The sequence below is a fragment of the Crotalus tigris genome, unplaced genomic scaffold, assembly GCF_016545835.1.
Source record: "Crotalus tigris isolate CLP2741 ecotype Arizona unplaced genomic scaffold, ASM1654583v1 scf7180000017588.1960692, whole genome shotgun sequence".
NCBI classification, from domain to species: Eukaryota; Metazoa; Chordata; class Lepidosauria; order Squamata; family Viperidae; genus Crotalus; species Crotalus tigris.
The window spans coordinates 1,775,043-1,790,450 of record NW_024096494.1 but is presented as its reverse complement, the minus strand read 5'-3'; the positions used below and the strand labels follow the sequence as shown (position 1 = coordinate 1,790,450).

Sequence of the window (15,408 nt, the reverse complement as noted above, 5' to 3'; positions counted from 1 at the left end):
AAATGTCTCAGTGATTAAAATGGAATACAATGACCAGTGCAGATGAAATTTATCCAAGGAGAGGAGCCAATTTATAAAGATGACCCAATACAGGAGACATCATTGCCTCATTCCTGCTCTGATGAACCCAAATGAAACTAGTTGGGAGATAAGGACAGTTCTAGCAACCCTGAAATTTACTGTTACATTAATTTTAGCATTTAGTGTCAACCTACTGTTCATTCTCAAAGCCTCATTCCCCTACCCGTCTCTAGCCAACACCCCACCCCCAACAAAATAAAAGCTATGCTAGCTTCTTTGTCCCATTGGTCATATTTCCTGACCTATCTAAGATTCCAGGTCTTGACTCTGGCTGTTGCTGTAACTAAATGTAATTATAGTAATAAGTGTTAGGGAAAGCATTGTTCACGATATCATATCATCTTCACTGAAAATGTAAGAGGCATTTAAATGCAGGAGGAACGACAGTTTTGCAGAGAGGAATCCTTTCCTCATAACAATTGCTCTTTTTAAAATATTTTTGAATCAGTCAAAATGTGCTGTACTAGTAATGTGCCAAGGAAAGGCGTTTAGCAATTTCTTTCCTTAAACTTTTCTGTGAAGAAGGAGTGAAGAGAATGTTGTTCTTTCAGTATTACTGGTTACTCAGGGTAAAGGCACTATTAAATGAAACAAAATTAGAGCCAGCTTGGAATAGTGCAACATTTTTCTAACTTTGCAACACTAAGAGGCATGGACTTCAATTCCCAGAATTCCCCAGCCAGTAGAGAAACCAGGAGTCTGTGAGTTCTAGTTCTCTCTTAATTATGAAATCTGGGCTGAGAGACTTTGGGCTAGTCAGTTTTTGACTGCTTAACTTATCTAATAAGTCTGTTGTCAAGAGTCAAATAGAAGGTGGGAGCATTAGATATATACATCACCCTGATTTTATAAAAAAATTAAGTCAGGATAAAAATCTTAGAATTTAGTTTTGGTATATTTCTTCCAGTCAGCCAGAGAGAACCCTAACTGGTTCACTTCAAGAGAGATAAAACTGTTGCACATCAGGTTCAAATTGCTCATAGGTTTTGGAAACCAAAAAAGTAACATAGTCCCCATGCAAAAGCATCCGGATGCTGTTAAGATTTACCACAATATTCATATTTAAGATTTATATTTATTTATTTACTCAATTTACCCCCTGACTCCCAATATTTCTGAGCAATTCTCACAAAAACAGGAGAATCGTGCAACAATAAATGAAAATGCAGAAAGCAAAGATGGCAAAACTGAGCCCCAAGAAAAAAAACATCCCCATTGCTGAAGAGTCAATATCCATCCTATTCAAAGGCCTGAGCAAAGAGCCAGATCTTCACGGCCTTCTGCAATGCCAATGAAGGTGGGAGCCACCAGCATATCAGTGGAAACCTCATTCCAGAGAGCAAGTGCAAATAGCTTCTGTGGCTAAACTTCTTCCATTAGATGAAATGTAGTCTTCAAATATACATAATTTAAAAATATAGATTAAAAATTATGTTTCAGATGAATGTGTTTAAGAAATTGGAAGGGCTGGAAACTCTTCAGCTAAACAGGTAGGTTCAAACATGACCACTGTTTTTATAGTTGAAATAAGGAAGCCAGGAAAAAGGAATCAAAGGGCCCATGGCATTTTCACCAAGAAAAAAATCCTCAGATGATACCAATGGACCATTCTACCATATATAACTTCCACTTTAGAGGAATTTTCATAGGATCTCAGTAAGTTAAGAAAAAGTTAATTCCCCACCTTGCCAGCTTTGATTTCATCAGTTGTGATCCCTTTCCTGTACATTTTCAACAAACTGCAAATTAGATCCATATGATTTGTGGCCCTCTATAGAGCCAAACAAAAACTAGATTTGCCTGGAAGCTAGTTTGACATACAGCACCACCTTGTGGTACCTAAGTAAAGTTATATCAGTCTTAAACACTGGGATTTTCACCTGCTTTGCATTGGCACTGAAATGATTTGTTGTTATTCATTCATTCTCAAAGTGGAGAGAAAGTTTTTTCTACAGTGTAAGCCAGGGGTTGCACAAAAAAGGACCGTGAACATTAGAGCTTTGCCCTGTTTCAGTAAAGGCATATTGTAAGTATCTGCTCTCTGAATTGTTGATTGATCATATTTAGAGATCACCCATCTCCCTCATAGACTCACTTACCAACTCAGTTTGCTAATCTGCTTGCCTTGCCCTAAAACTAAAAGATTAGTAGCACAGGTTCATTCTCCAACTGCAGTACTTTGTCAACAGTCAAAGTCATGAGTCACTCAAGGAAGCAGCTGAGTTTCTTTTGAAGTTGAAAGGCAAACTCATGAATGTTCACCATCCAGTTGTGGAGACAACTAAATCTAACATTTATTGATTTTCACTATTCAACTATTACCTAATGACAAAAACTCTTGAGATGATCACAAAAAAGTATTGGTCAAGATACAGCACATACATAAAGCAGGAGCTACAGCAAAATATAATTTGAATAGCAGATGATGCTACCATTTGGGTGACAATAAACTGGACAACCCTTAGGTGCAGAAGACTCTAAATCTTTGCTTTATCTAAGAGGGATTATATCAGTGACAGAAGAGCTTTATTTTTAGAATCCTGGAGGAAATTAATATATAGAAATGTAATAAAGTCACCTTGCAGAGGATTCACTTCAAAATTATAGAATACTATAGTTTAGATAGTATAGCTCAGGAACCACTCATACCTCATAGGTCTTGATGGTACTAAATCCAGAGCAAGAGAATAGTCTGCTCATCTTACCCTTGAGATGATTTAATCATCATCTCCTCTTCCCAGGAACTGTAAATTGGGAAAGTGTGATAGGCATCTCTGTAGTGTTATATTGGTCTATAAAAAAACCCCAACTAACAATGTGCAAGTTGTACATAACCAGATCATTGCTTTATTATATGGTTCAGAGTGTCATGCAAACCCAGAAAATTGAGTAACCAATTATTAAACTAATCATGGACTAAATAAAAGAGAATAACCAAGACTGATATCATCCTATCATTTTTCGGATTCTTTGAGATAATACATACTGATATAACCTGAACCTTTAGGGAGACTTACAGTAATCTAATTTTATTCGGACACAGAGAGCTGTTGATTGAGTAGCAATGGGACTAGTAGAATATAGCTTCAAAGCACTGGAGAAAACACACACAAATATACAAACAGATGAATTTGTTTTTCAAAATCGAGGCTCATTAACTTTAGTCAACAGGATGCTTAACAATGCAGAGAAAACTAAAATGGAATAAATGTGAATTCTAATTAACATATTTTATTATATGAGATAGATACAAAAATGGGTGGGGGATCCCCTTTTGGGTGTTTTTACATCTCAAAACTGAATATTCACTAAGAATGAATAACAAACTTCAAGGAAAAACAAAGTCCAGTTGCATATATATATATAAATGTTAAAAATATGAAAATTCTTGAACTCTGGGATAGATAAAACCAGCTGTTTATTGTTAAAAGCAACAGAGGCACAAAAACAATAAAAAACAAGCATTCATAAAAACAAATATCTACTGCCTTAGCTTTCCCTGGTCCTCTTCTAAGGCAGTAGATATTTGTTTTTATGAACGCTTGTTTTTTATTCTTTTTGTGCCTCTGTTGCTTTTAACAATAAACAGCTGGTTTTATCTATCCCAGAGTTCAAGAATTTTCATATTTTTAACGTAAACATGTCTGGGATTCGCATTTTTAAAAGTATTAGGGATATATATGTATATATATATATACATGTATGCACACATACACACACATATACATACAGAAAACATAATTTATTTTGAATGTTACAAAGTTTTTAAAATAATCATACACAATAGACACAATAATCTTCCTTAAAATATACTCTGAATAACTACAAATGTACAAAAATTGTGTTAAGTCCATATTTACAGTAAATCAATTGATAGTGACTAATTTGATCAATTGATTATTAGTGAAAAATATATCCTAAAATTGTATCCTTATATGATTTATACTTTATAAAAGATGCAGGATGAAATTGAATTTTGGGCTTGTTTTTTTTTTTTATATTTAAATTCAATCAAAGTTGGTAAATGCTGATAGGGGAAATTAATTTAATCTTGACATTTGTATTTAGCATTAAACAGAAGAAAATTGAGTGAATTTAAATATGAGCTCAACCGCTTCTTTAATTAGCATACTCACTGGTTTATCACATAATTGCAGAACCTTTGAAAACCCTAAGCCATAGGATAGACAATGGTACACACTAAAAATCTTCTTTCTTTTCAACTGGGAAAGTCATCCAATTTTAACTTACTATAATTTCATCTGTGTATACTACATTCTTCCTTAACATGTACAAGCCCTTTCCTCTTCTTTTTTCCTTTTCTGAACCTCAAATTTCTGTTATAAATGCAGGAGTGTCAATATGGTTCTTTGGATCCCAAGGCAAAATTTTTAGATGCTGAAAGAATTCAGATGTTGATCCTTCTACACCTCCATTGATGGCAACTACAGGAGAAAGGGAGGATCATGCTTCTTACTGCTATAGCAATCATTCTCTCCCTTTCTCATTCATCCTCCCCTTCTGCTTGATCTCCTGCACTCCTGCATTTATGTTTTAAGAAATAACTCTTTATCAGCCCATTGTCCTTGAAATGAAACAGATTTCAGTTTACATTTGCAGCCAGCACAGGAATGAAAATAAAGAAACTTGCACTTAAACGTAGTACAGAATTTAAGATTTAAATGAAGTTATAAATGAGACAGAAACTAGTCATTCTGAATATATTTTAAGCATAACAAAATTCAGAAAGTTAATATGTGCATGTGTTTTATTACACATTTATATTTATTCCATGCATTTATGCTACACCTCTAATTTCTATTGTTAAGACTGCAATACTAAAAGCAATCAGACAGGACTAAGTTCAGTAAGTTTCCTTCTAAATCAACAATTGTAAAATAGAAAAAATACAGTGAAATAAATGAGATTCCCTTATAAACCAAGAAAGAGAATGAAGTTCCATTCTATGCAAGACTACTCAGAAGCAAGACTTGATACAATTAAGTATGAGATCCCAGCTAGGCACTTCAGTGCTCTAGGTGCCTACTCTGAAGTTTAACAAAGCTTACTCCGAGCAAAATCTATTTGCAAACCACTCCAGATTAGCCTAAAAAGGGTTTTTGGTTTTTTTAATCTGGTAGCTGGTGTTTGTTTCTGGTGAGTTAATCATTCCACATAAATCTTGTGGGAAGACATAATAAGGGGAAAAAAATCATCTACTAAGGTTCATAGTAGAATGAACTTGTCAGGCTGCTGTCCTGTTGTAGATCACAGCCTTTTCGGTTTATGCAGTTTTGATAAGTAAGCCAGTCAGCTACATATAGGCATTCCTGTTCAGCTTTAGCAAATTGATTGTCAATATTTATATCTTTTCCTGAAAAGCAGGCCAGAGAGAGCTTTCGCAAAACCACAGACCCAAACTGATAGGTCAGCTTTCTTCGAATTTTAATTATTTCTCCTGTTCTCCCATAATTCCTCAGTGCTCTTGCCATTTTCTGGTAAGTCATGACTTTTCGGTTTCCTTTGCGTTCCCCCCACTGTTCTGCCAATTTCTCCTTGTTTTTGGAAACAAACTGGAAGACACCATTGGCTTTATCTATCCACTGGATACAGTTTGCCATGTCTGGATTATGAAGAGACTCAAGAATGTATTCAAACAGTCGCAGTCTTTTCCGACCTGCCCAGAAGAAAAAAGACAAGACTATAAATGGAATGAGTGTATAATGCGATTTGTTTTGGAATTTCAAAATGAATTAAATGAAACCTTAGCATGATTCAATATGAAAATTGAGACTGAGCAAATGGCTGAAGTTACTGTAAATTAGATGTCATTTTCTAGTTCACTGTATCACAGCTGGGTTCATATATGATGCTAAGCCTTAATGTGCTTTATTTGTTTCTGATTTAGTATGACATGTAAATTTAGTCACTGTGTTCTAATAAACCATGACTTTGAATTATATACACCTAAGACCATTATAGCTTGCTCAATAAACAATAACTTAAACAATTGATGGTTTAATACAAGCCATAAATCCATCCAGCAAAGCTATTATAGCACAGTATATGATTAAAAATAAAAAGTGGGTTCTCAAATGTATGTTTTTATTAGATATACAGTCGTGTTTTAAACTGATTGGAAGCATTTTGTACTGTTAGGAATGTCAAGTTTCCTTCTCGGTTCCAAAGTTCCCAAAATTCCTTGAAGACAAAATAATTGTTAACCTGGCACAATTGTCCACTGATGTAAACTGGAAACCTCTAAATATGTTAATACAGATTTCCTAGAGTTCCCATTGCTGGATATTCTGGAAGCAGCAAACCCAAAGCATTTGGGAAACTGAGTTGGGAACAACTGATCTGAAATTCAGAAGTGATGAGGCCAATCTCCTCTCTCTCTCTCTCTCTCTCTCTCTCTCTCTCTCTCTCTCTCTCTCTCCCTCCCTCCCTCCCTCCCTCCCTCCCTCTCTCTCTCTCTCTCTCTCTCTCTCTCTCTGTGAGTGTGTGTGTGAAATTTCCACAATGCAACACCACAGCATAAAAGGATGCTTAGAGCTGCAAATGCTGTTCCAATTCATGGATCTGATGGGATAGCAGATGTAGAAGGCATGCATTGCTCCAGTTGGTCCATTGGGTCTGCTATGAGGCATCTCCTTCCCTCTTCCCACCTGTGATTAAATCACATTTTTCTTGTCACTGTAATCTGAAGCCACAATGGGTAGATAATGCAGCCACTTTTAATTAAATGGTTGACCTAAAGAATGGCAGCTGCGAAGTCCTGAGTTCTGGTCCTTTCTGTGCTACAGAACATATAATGAGTGAAAGGGCAGCGGGGCGGGGGGGCAGAGTAGAATTGATCAGGTTCCCTCATTTACAGTAGGAAAGGAAGGAAGCTGGAGCATTGCAATGGAGCTCTGTATCTCTGCTTCTCTCCCAACAGGTTATAATGTTTCTTGTTTTTTGGTGTATGGTGGTGAGTGATGGGTGAACCCACTATTGCAATTAGTAAGCCATTTATTATTATTATTATTATTATTATTATTATTATTAATTAAATTTGTTTGCCACCCATCTCATTGCAAGGTGACTGGATGGCTACGTGACTCTGTGTAGCTTACTAACAACTAGGCATGATTTAGAGCGATATGTGAATGCATATACTGTATACATGAATAGGAAAAACTGTGATCTTCTAAACAATTAAAATTCTACATAATTATTCATATTTCTGACACATCTTAATTCTCAAATACGGCATGCAGACATGTAGTAGTATAAATTATAGGTCTGAAAACATTAATATATGTTCTCGATGCCACTGAATTCAGTGCAAAACAGAAAACTGTGGACTCTAAAATTTTCACAGGAATAGCTCAGAATCAAAATTACATACATGTGTAAATGAAGATTTTTACAAACCTCTGTTGCTTTTTTGATGAAGAGCTGTGGTATACATCTTTTCATTTTCTGGAATAGTTGGCAGGGTACAAAAGCTAGCTCCAGAATACAAGTCGGTGTCATTCTTGCAGAAGTGGGCAATCACAATGGGCAGAAACATAACATTTCAACAATTAACCAACCAACAGGGAAGAAATATGGTAAACATAGGCAGCCAGTAGAAGCCACAATGAATTCCGAATGCATCTTGACATCATCATTCAAAGTGACATCACCTATTCTCCTCTGTGGATGCTCCTGGTTAATAATTATCTATTTGTAGTCATTTGGGAGAAAGGTTACAGAGTAGAGTTTGGGTAGAACATTCTAGATCATGGGTGTCAAACTCGATCACATCATGTGACGTATCATGACATATCGTGACATTTTTTGCCTTTGCGGAGGTGGGTTAGGCATGGCCTGCGTGTGGTGCATCAGGCCGCAGGCCACCATTTTGATACCCCTGTTCTAGATCATGCATAAAAATAGAAATAAAATCAGAAAGATTGAGAAAGCAAGGGGAGGAATCAGGTTACTAACAAAAAATACTATATACCAGGGGTTCGCTGGCTGAGGAATTCTGGGAGTTGAAGTCCACAAGTCTTAAAGTTGCCAAGGTTGAGAACCCCTGCTATATACGAACCAGAATCCCTCAAGCAGGCTTCCAAGGGTTGGACATGACTGAATGGATAATATCATCATCGTATATGGTCAGATTGCTTGGGGATTATGGCTTCTCTCTTAATTTCTTCAAGTCTTCCCAAAATTATTTTTAATCATAATTCATAGGATTCAACTGTTTACAAGGTAATGTTGGTGGAAAGTAAGGACTAAAACTTGTTTCTACTCCCTTCGTGGTTCTATGTCTGGATCAGATTTTATGAGCAATCTTATAAGCACAGTATGATGAAGTACCCTTTTATTGATATCTAGATGAAATTTATTTTCAGGTGTTCAAGGATAAATTTGAACCTCCATTTAAGCAATAAATTAACATGACTTCTTAAGATAAGAGACTTTTATAATCCCTTAATTAGGATCATACTGAACTTTAGGTATATTAACAGAGCAGTAGCTTCTACAGAGTGCAGTAAGATTTATTATCAAGATAATTCACAAGGTTACACTCTTAGTAATTCTCCCCTTATCATCACTGATGATAAAACCCCCCATAAATTTCTAAATACAACACAGAGTGGCAATATTCTGTAAACTTAAGCTCTACTTAAGAAAAAAGATGTTGTCAAAACAATACCAAGCATAAATAAACAAATTAAATTAAATCAAATCAAATCAAATTAAATTATTAATAACTTGTACATTTTAATATTTCACTTACTGTTGTATTATTCTGGTTATATGTTGTTTCTTCAGTAAAAGGCTCAGACAAGTTATTCATATTTGTTTGGAAAAGATTGTGATGGCAAGTCAGATAGTTTTTATAATCTCCTAAGGGGAAAAAAATGGACTAGAATATGTGAGAAGGAAAAATGAAGCAAAGGAAAGACTGGAATCCTGTTTTAAGCCAAATTACAATTTTTCCTCAGTCACATGAGTGAAACACATCTGTGAGAAGCATTTTACCTATGTGGAAAATGTAGGGTTAACTTAAAGAAAATTCAAATCTGAGGATAGACAGATGTTCCTTGTCCAATACGTCATGATTAACTGCAGGTGGGATCCAGATATGAATTAATGTCTAATTTGCACAGAAGCAGGAAACATTATAGCATTAGGGTAGTTCCATTCTGTTTTAAAAGTGCAGTCTGCAAGCATCTTTTTTGTAATTCTGAGCCCTCTCATAGTGGTTGAGGTTTTAAAAAATTTGACTTTTTGACATATTTGGGGAACATGGGGGGATTATGGGGCAAAATGACAACTTATACAAACTGAAGCCTAGTACACTTCTTATACCCCTTGACACTCTGGACCCCAAACAATTGAATCCAGGCCCCATTCACATAATATAGGGCTATGTTCCTTGAGTCTATCTCTTTATTTATTAGATGTTTAAGACATCACAATCATGTGATACTGGGTAGTTTACAAGTCTAATGTCAATTACTGATTGACTGACTGATTAATTGATTATGTGCCATCAAGACTCTGAGTGACCACATAGATAGACCCTGCCCAGGATCCTGGCTAGATCTTCCAATAAAACATCCATTTCACTATAACCAGAGTTTTGTTTGGACCTGCTTGTGAGAGGTTAACATGGTCAGGTTGAGCCTGGTGGTAAACTGTTCTACCATGTATGGGCCATAACAGAGAAGCATCTTTTCCTTTCTGTAGCTGTCAGGCATGAAGAATCAGGATCACATGTATGTTCCAATTTAGAAGTTTTATTGCTCAAGCCTATATACAAGAATCTGGTCAATTAGCAGTCAGCACTAAATTGATGCTAGATACGAGTTAACAGAATTCAAGAAGGGCTGAACTTGGAAATTTGTGGACATGTAACAATTCTAGGCTGAGTTCTTTCTTGAGTCCGCCCCCAGATTCTGCCTGCTCTTCTCCTACAGTAGCCCTTTGAATCTCTTGCAGTGGGATACTTTTGATGTATAGAGTAAATGTCCCAAATCTTTAAATAGTGGATAATGCAAGGGCAAACATTCGACTCTGGCAAATGTTCATACCACTCTGGAGATTGTCTGCCTATCATAAGGATATTTTTATATCTCAGGGCTGAAGTGTATGCATGCTCTTTTTTATATATATAATCTATACCTGATTGTGGTAGCTTGCTGTAAATGGAGGCTATTATTATGTAATGGTTAAAGCATTAGGCTGAGAACCTTGGAGGAATGGTACAATAAAAAGACAACAAATTGATTAAAAAAAAGGATTCGCTGCATAATAGCTCCCTCTGTACCGCCTGTTTTGCCCTTAACATAATTTGTCAAATATGTTTATGCTGAATATATTAGATTTTTTAAAATTATAACCGTTATTTGCACAAACCTCTATAAATATCCATCCACATTCATTCATAAATGTAGAAACTAGTCACAGTAAAACAATGAATTGACCTTGTTGTTTTGTTTTTACCTGGCATATAATTATAGGTGCCATCAGAATGTTGCTGTAAGACCTCCAAGGCATCTTCAAGAGCTTGTCCAAATAGGTCTTGGCCTGTAAAACTCTGCAACCATAAAAATTGGTTTGCTTTGGTTTGCCTCTGGGCAGTGGAAAGGAAACAAAAACCAGGATAATTAAATGGAACACAGACTCAGGTATTTGAACCTTCATAAAGGGAAAATTTAGCCCCCCCCCCTTCCCTGAGTCATATCCAATTAAAGGAGTAATGTAATGTAATACTGTAATACAGTATAAATTAGCAATGTTGGTTCACCTGGTTTGGATGTCCCCTTGGTGAGTGAATAAAGGAATTCTGGGAGTTGCAGTCCCAAATAATCAGACTGAAAAAAATCAAACCATGTGACCACTAGACCGATATGACTAACCTTTTGGGGACCATCATTCTCTAAACTTATTTTTTGCCCAAATGATAAGAAACTTAAAACAGATATTTTTGTTTTGGCAGACTATGAATGAATGTCCTTTTAAAACTATCTCTTGTTCTATAACTAGTAGATACTTAGAGCTCATTCTCATATATATCCATTGAACAGTTGGCAGGAATATTTGGCTGCCAGGCTCATTAACACTGGCCCTGTTTTCTCTAATGGAGATTATCCTGATGGGTGCAGTGGGAACTGTCCTTGTTACCAAAAGAAACAGGGATTTTGCATTAATTTCACATAGCTCATAAAGATACAAAGTGCATGTTCCCCTAATGAGAAGGCATGAGGCCCCAGATTGGACTTCAAGTACATTGGCTACAAAAAATGAACAAAGGATAATGTTTGGAAAGCTGAAATATATCATAGATTTGACTAGTCATTTAATTATAGGACATCTTTTATCATTACAATCTGTCCTTATTCTTGCTTCATTTACTTGCCTATCTAGTCCAGTTATAAAACCAATTTGGTACATGCCATTAGGCAGATGTTACACATTTATTAGCTACTGTTGGATTTATATTCCATTTTTTTCTTTGGATCTTGAGATGATAGGTGTAGTATTCTCTCCTTCCATTTTCCGATAGTAACAGCCCTGTTTGGGCTGGGAAATAGTAAATTACTTTCCTAGGTCACCCACTGAGATTCTATGGGTGAAGGTAGATCTAAACCTGAGTTGTTCTGGTCCTCACCCATAGTCCTTTATAAATGATTCTTAGATACAAATGAGTAATTGTCTTCAAACAAGACATTAAGAGTTTGTACTTACCATTTTAAAATCCCAAATTGAATCTTCAATCCTGTGTGAAATCAAACAACATAATTTATGAAAGCATGGCTTTATTTGACCAGTATTCTTTAATCCAGAAGTGATACATCATAAACTTAGACTGAGCTCTTAATATTAGGGGCACTTATTAAAAATTCAGGCTATGTACTTATTCATCAATGTACTTCCTGAAGCATTTTTTGGCAACATAACTAAATTACTTCTATTAAGAAGCTGGTGGTTCAAATTAGTCAAAACAGTAGAAAGAAGATCCAACAATTAGATAAGATTAATATTAGCAAATGCATAGTCTGTTAATTACTAATTTACTTTGTCACATTTTTAGTACTTGTGTTTGTGTCTATAGACCTTTATATTTAAAATAAAATGAAAATCTTTGCACTATAGAATTAAACATAAATGTTTAAAAAATATCCTGCATCATTTTAACATTGTGTTATTTTATTCCATCAATTTTTCAATTGATGCAGTGGTATAATGTCTGTCCATATTTGGATAGACATATGTGCTTTCTTTATTTAGTATCTGACCTTTGAAACAGGTAAAAAAAAACTCTTTAAGTTTTCAACCACATACTTACAAAGGCAAAAGAAAATAAAGACAAAATAAAAAGAGTATATGCAGAACCATATCCAAGAGATTCTGGAATAATCTACTTAAATTTATGAGAGAAAGGAATGAAATAATGAAATGTGAACAATGAAATAGCCCCAATCATTCAGTATTATTACAGCCTTTGGTTATAACCACTAAAATATATTTTTCTACAGTCTTGAATCAGTCTTGTACATACCTGTCAATTTCTTTCCATGCACTCACCTGGAGACTTCTAGAAGGAAGCCAAAGTACATCTGAAGCTAAAAGGACTGATTTTTAAGTAGCTTACTAAGGAATACCTGCTTTAATGGAACAAGAATTGCTAACAGCCGCAGAAGTCAATCAGTAGAGGGGCTGTATTAAGTAGACAATTTTAGGGAAGTATTCCATTTGGGGATTTTTTTGCAAATAAAAGATGTGGTACATTACAGTCTTAGTTGATGTATATAGATTGCCTTTACATAGACAAAAGCAGTGAGAAAAAAGGAAGTTCCTTGATGTTACAGAGAAGACAACCATCTGGGTGAAATGGACACTTTTGTTAAAAACAAATGGAAATAACTGTTTTAAACTATGTAAAACTCCAAAGATGCTCCATCGCCGATTTTTAACAATATCATTGAGTGAGAAACTGTTGAAGTCAGTACATTGAAAGGTTTCAGGCAATCTCAAAAAGATTCAACAAACATACTAAGTTTTTACACATCACAATTGTTAATTTATAAACTAATCGTAATCTGTTTTACATGTATACACGTGCATCTACGTAATTAAAGTATCTCTTCTTCTCTGTCCCCACTATCTTCTCCCAGTTTGAATCCTACATCAATTTAGATATAGTAATGCATCTGATGAAGCGACCTTCAGCTCACAAAAAATTATGCCTTTTAATACAATTTGTTAGTCAGAGAAGATGCTACCAGATTCCTGATTGACTAAGTCAACTTTCCTTAAAGGGTGTAAAACTTTAAGGACAATCAAGGGCTTAGATTTAATCAGACAAAATATATGAACTGTAGACTGAACTATACTTTTGTTAACACTATGCTAAATTGTGGCTAAGAATCTATTAACTGAGTTCATATATAATGTCAAACCAGTTATCAGGAGTCCTCTCAGGGTTTGGATTACAGTTCCCAGAACTCCTTGCCAGGATTCTGGGCTAATGCAAATTGAAATCCTAAAACAACTGGAAAGCATCACATTGTTTACTTTGACATGAAGCATGATTTATAAATCCTGTGGATGGGTTTCCACAGAAATTAAGCTGATAAAGTTATTCTCATTGCACGATTAAAACTTGGGAAAACCTGCTACCTTGCTTTAGGAATGGTCCATTTCCCTACTCTTGACTGGAGGTGTCACCTATCAATAGGGAGACATTAAAATAGTAATTACAAGTGACTTGTCAATGCCTTAATGATGATTGAGTGACTCTACGGCAGTGGTTCTCAACCTTTTTAATGCCGCAACCCCCAACCGGTTGTAAGTCGAGGACTACTCAACTGGTCGTAAGTCGAGGACTACTCAACTGGTGCAGCACCATTTGCAGAATGGGACTTTTGGCGGGCTCAGCAGGGCAGAGACAGCCTGGACAATTCCTATTGGCTTTTGAATTCCTACTGGCTATTCAAGAGAGTAGCACAGCTAAGGAAAAGGGGGGAAAAATGGCGGACTGTGCTGTTTGGCGACTCCCGTGAAATGGTCGTTTGACCCCAAATGGGGTCCCGACCCACAGGTTGAGAACCACTGCTCTACGGCATGATAGAAGGCAGTTGTAGGGAAATGGCCAAGCCCAAGCCAATGGGAAGCATCCTGATGTCAACTCGTTTCAATACAGACAATAAGGAATACTTTAGTTTTTCCCATTCATAAAATTCAATTTTTTTCCAGAAAAAGGAAGAGGACTGGGGGGGGGGGAAACATATCAGTTTGGAAAGAAATAACTGTAACAGAGTCACCCGATCAAGGAAGTGGGTAGCATACAAATTTAATAAACAAATTAAATAATAAAATAAAGCAAGAGGGTTTTGTTTTGGTTGTTTTTTTTTTGCAACATGTTACCAGCTGTAGTAGAATTCTTTTTAATCATTATTAAAAAGGATAATGCTTCAAAAATCTATTGAACCAGGCTTTGGTCTTTTAAGCCTGAATAGAAATGCTTTCATGACATCAGTGTTTTTATCCTTAGCTTTCACATAGACAATTGACTCACACACACACACACACACACACACACACACACACACACACACACATGAAACCATGGCTGGTAATGTCTTCAGCCTTCAAAAGTAGATGTTAGGGTAGAATCAACAGAACTCATGATGGTCCTCAAATGATGTAGAATACTGGTGTGGACAAAGTCTGCAGTTATCTGATGATGTTGACAACTACTTTTTGCTGTAACAGATTTACATATTCTTACATATTCTTCAACATCATTTTTTATTTATATGGTGCTGATTAATCTCACATAGGTTCTATATACATCTATGGTAAATGGAAATATTGTTATATGGAAATGAGTCTCTATCCTTAAAAAAAAATAACTGTGCAAAGCAACTGGAAGAATAGTGAATAGTGAAGACAAACACTATTTTACACCTGCTGGTTAGATAATCAAAGTAAACATATCTCCTGAAATTTCATGTTGACATTTTGAAGACCTTAATACTGAAAACATATTGGTCAGAACTGATGCAAAAAGCAAATTCAATGAACAGTAACCTCTATAATAAGAAACAGGAGATGTCTAAGCCAAAATGCAGAAAGTTTCATTGAATTGAATTCTAATCTCCATGTAATATAAAGTTATTTTAACCATGGAGCACTAAAAGGGTTTTTCTTGCACCAGCCACAAAAATATGGAGCCTTTTTAATGAGCATCAGACATGTAGTAACTGAGGGGAATTCTTGTATGCAGGATATCCTTCTTAAAGGCTTACTTGTGGTTGGGGACTAAATCAGCAAATA

General features: G+C 35.6%; 1 protein-coding gene across 4 annotated transcripts; it reads right to left on the bottom strand.

The window, feature by feature from the left end:
- Window positions 1–3,628: 3,628 nt before the first annotated feature.
- SPIC (Spi-C transcription factor) lies at window positions 3,629–12,797 on the bottom strand. Of its 4 annotated transcripts, none has more exons than XM_039362513.1 (6): window positions 12,655–12,797; window positions 11,815–11,845; window positions 10,570–10,699; window positions 8,858–8,967; window positions 7,501–7,603; window positions 3,629–5,758 (listed from the first exon to the last, which is right to left on the bottom strand). In XM_039362513.1, the coding sequence occupies exons 1-6, from the start codon at window positions 12,684–12,686 to the stop codon at window positions 5,301–5,303; spliced, it is 864 nt and encodes a 287-aa protein (XP_039218447.1). In that variant the 5' UTR covers window positions 12,687–12,797; the 3' UTR covers window positions 3,629–5,300. The 4 variants fall into 4 exon arrangements, with proteins under 4 accessions (XP_039218447.1, XP_039218456.1, XP_039218465.1 ...); XM_039362522.1 differs by having other exon boundaries at window positions 10,570–10,663; window positions 12,655–12,795; XM_039362531.1 differs by having other exon boundaries at window positions 12,629–12,783.
- Window positions 12,798–15,408: the final 2,611 nt, after the last annotated feature.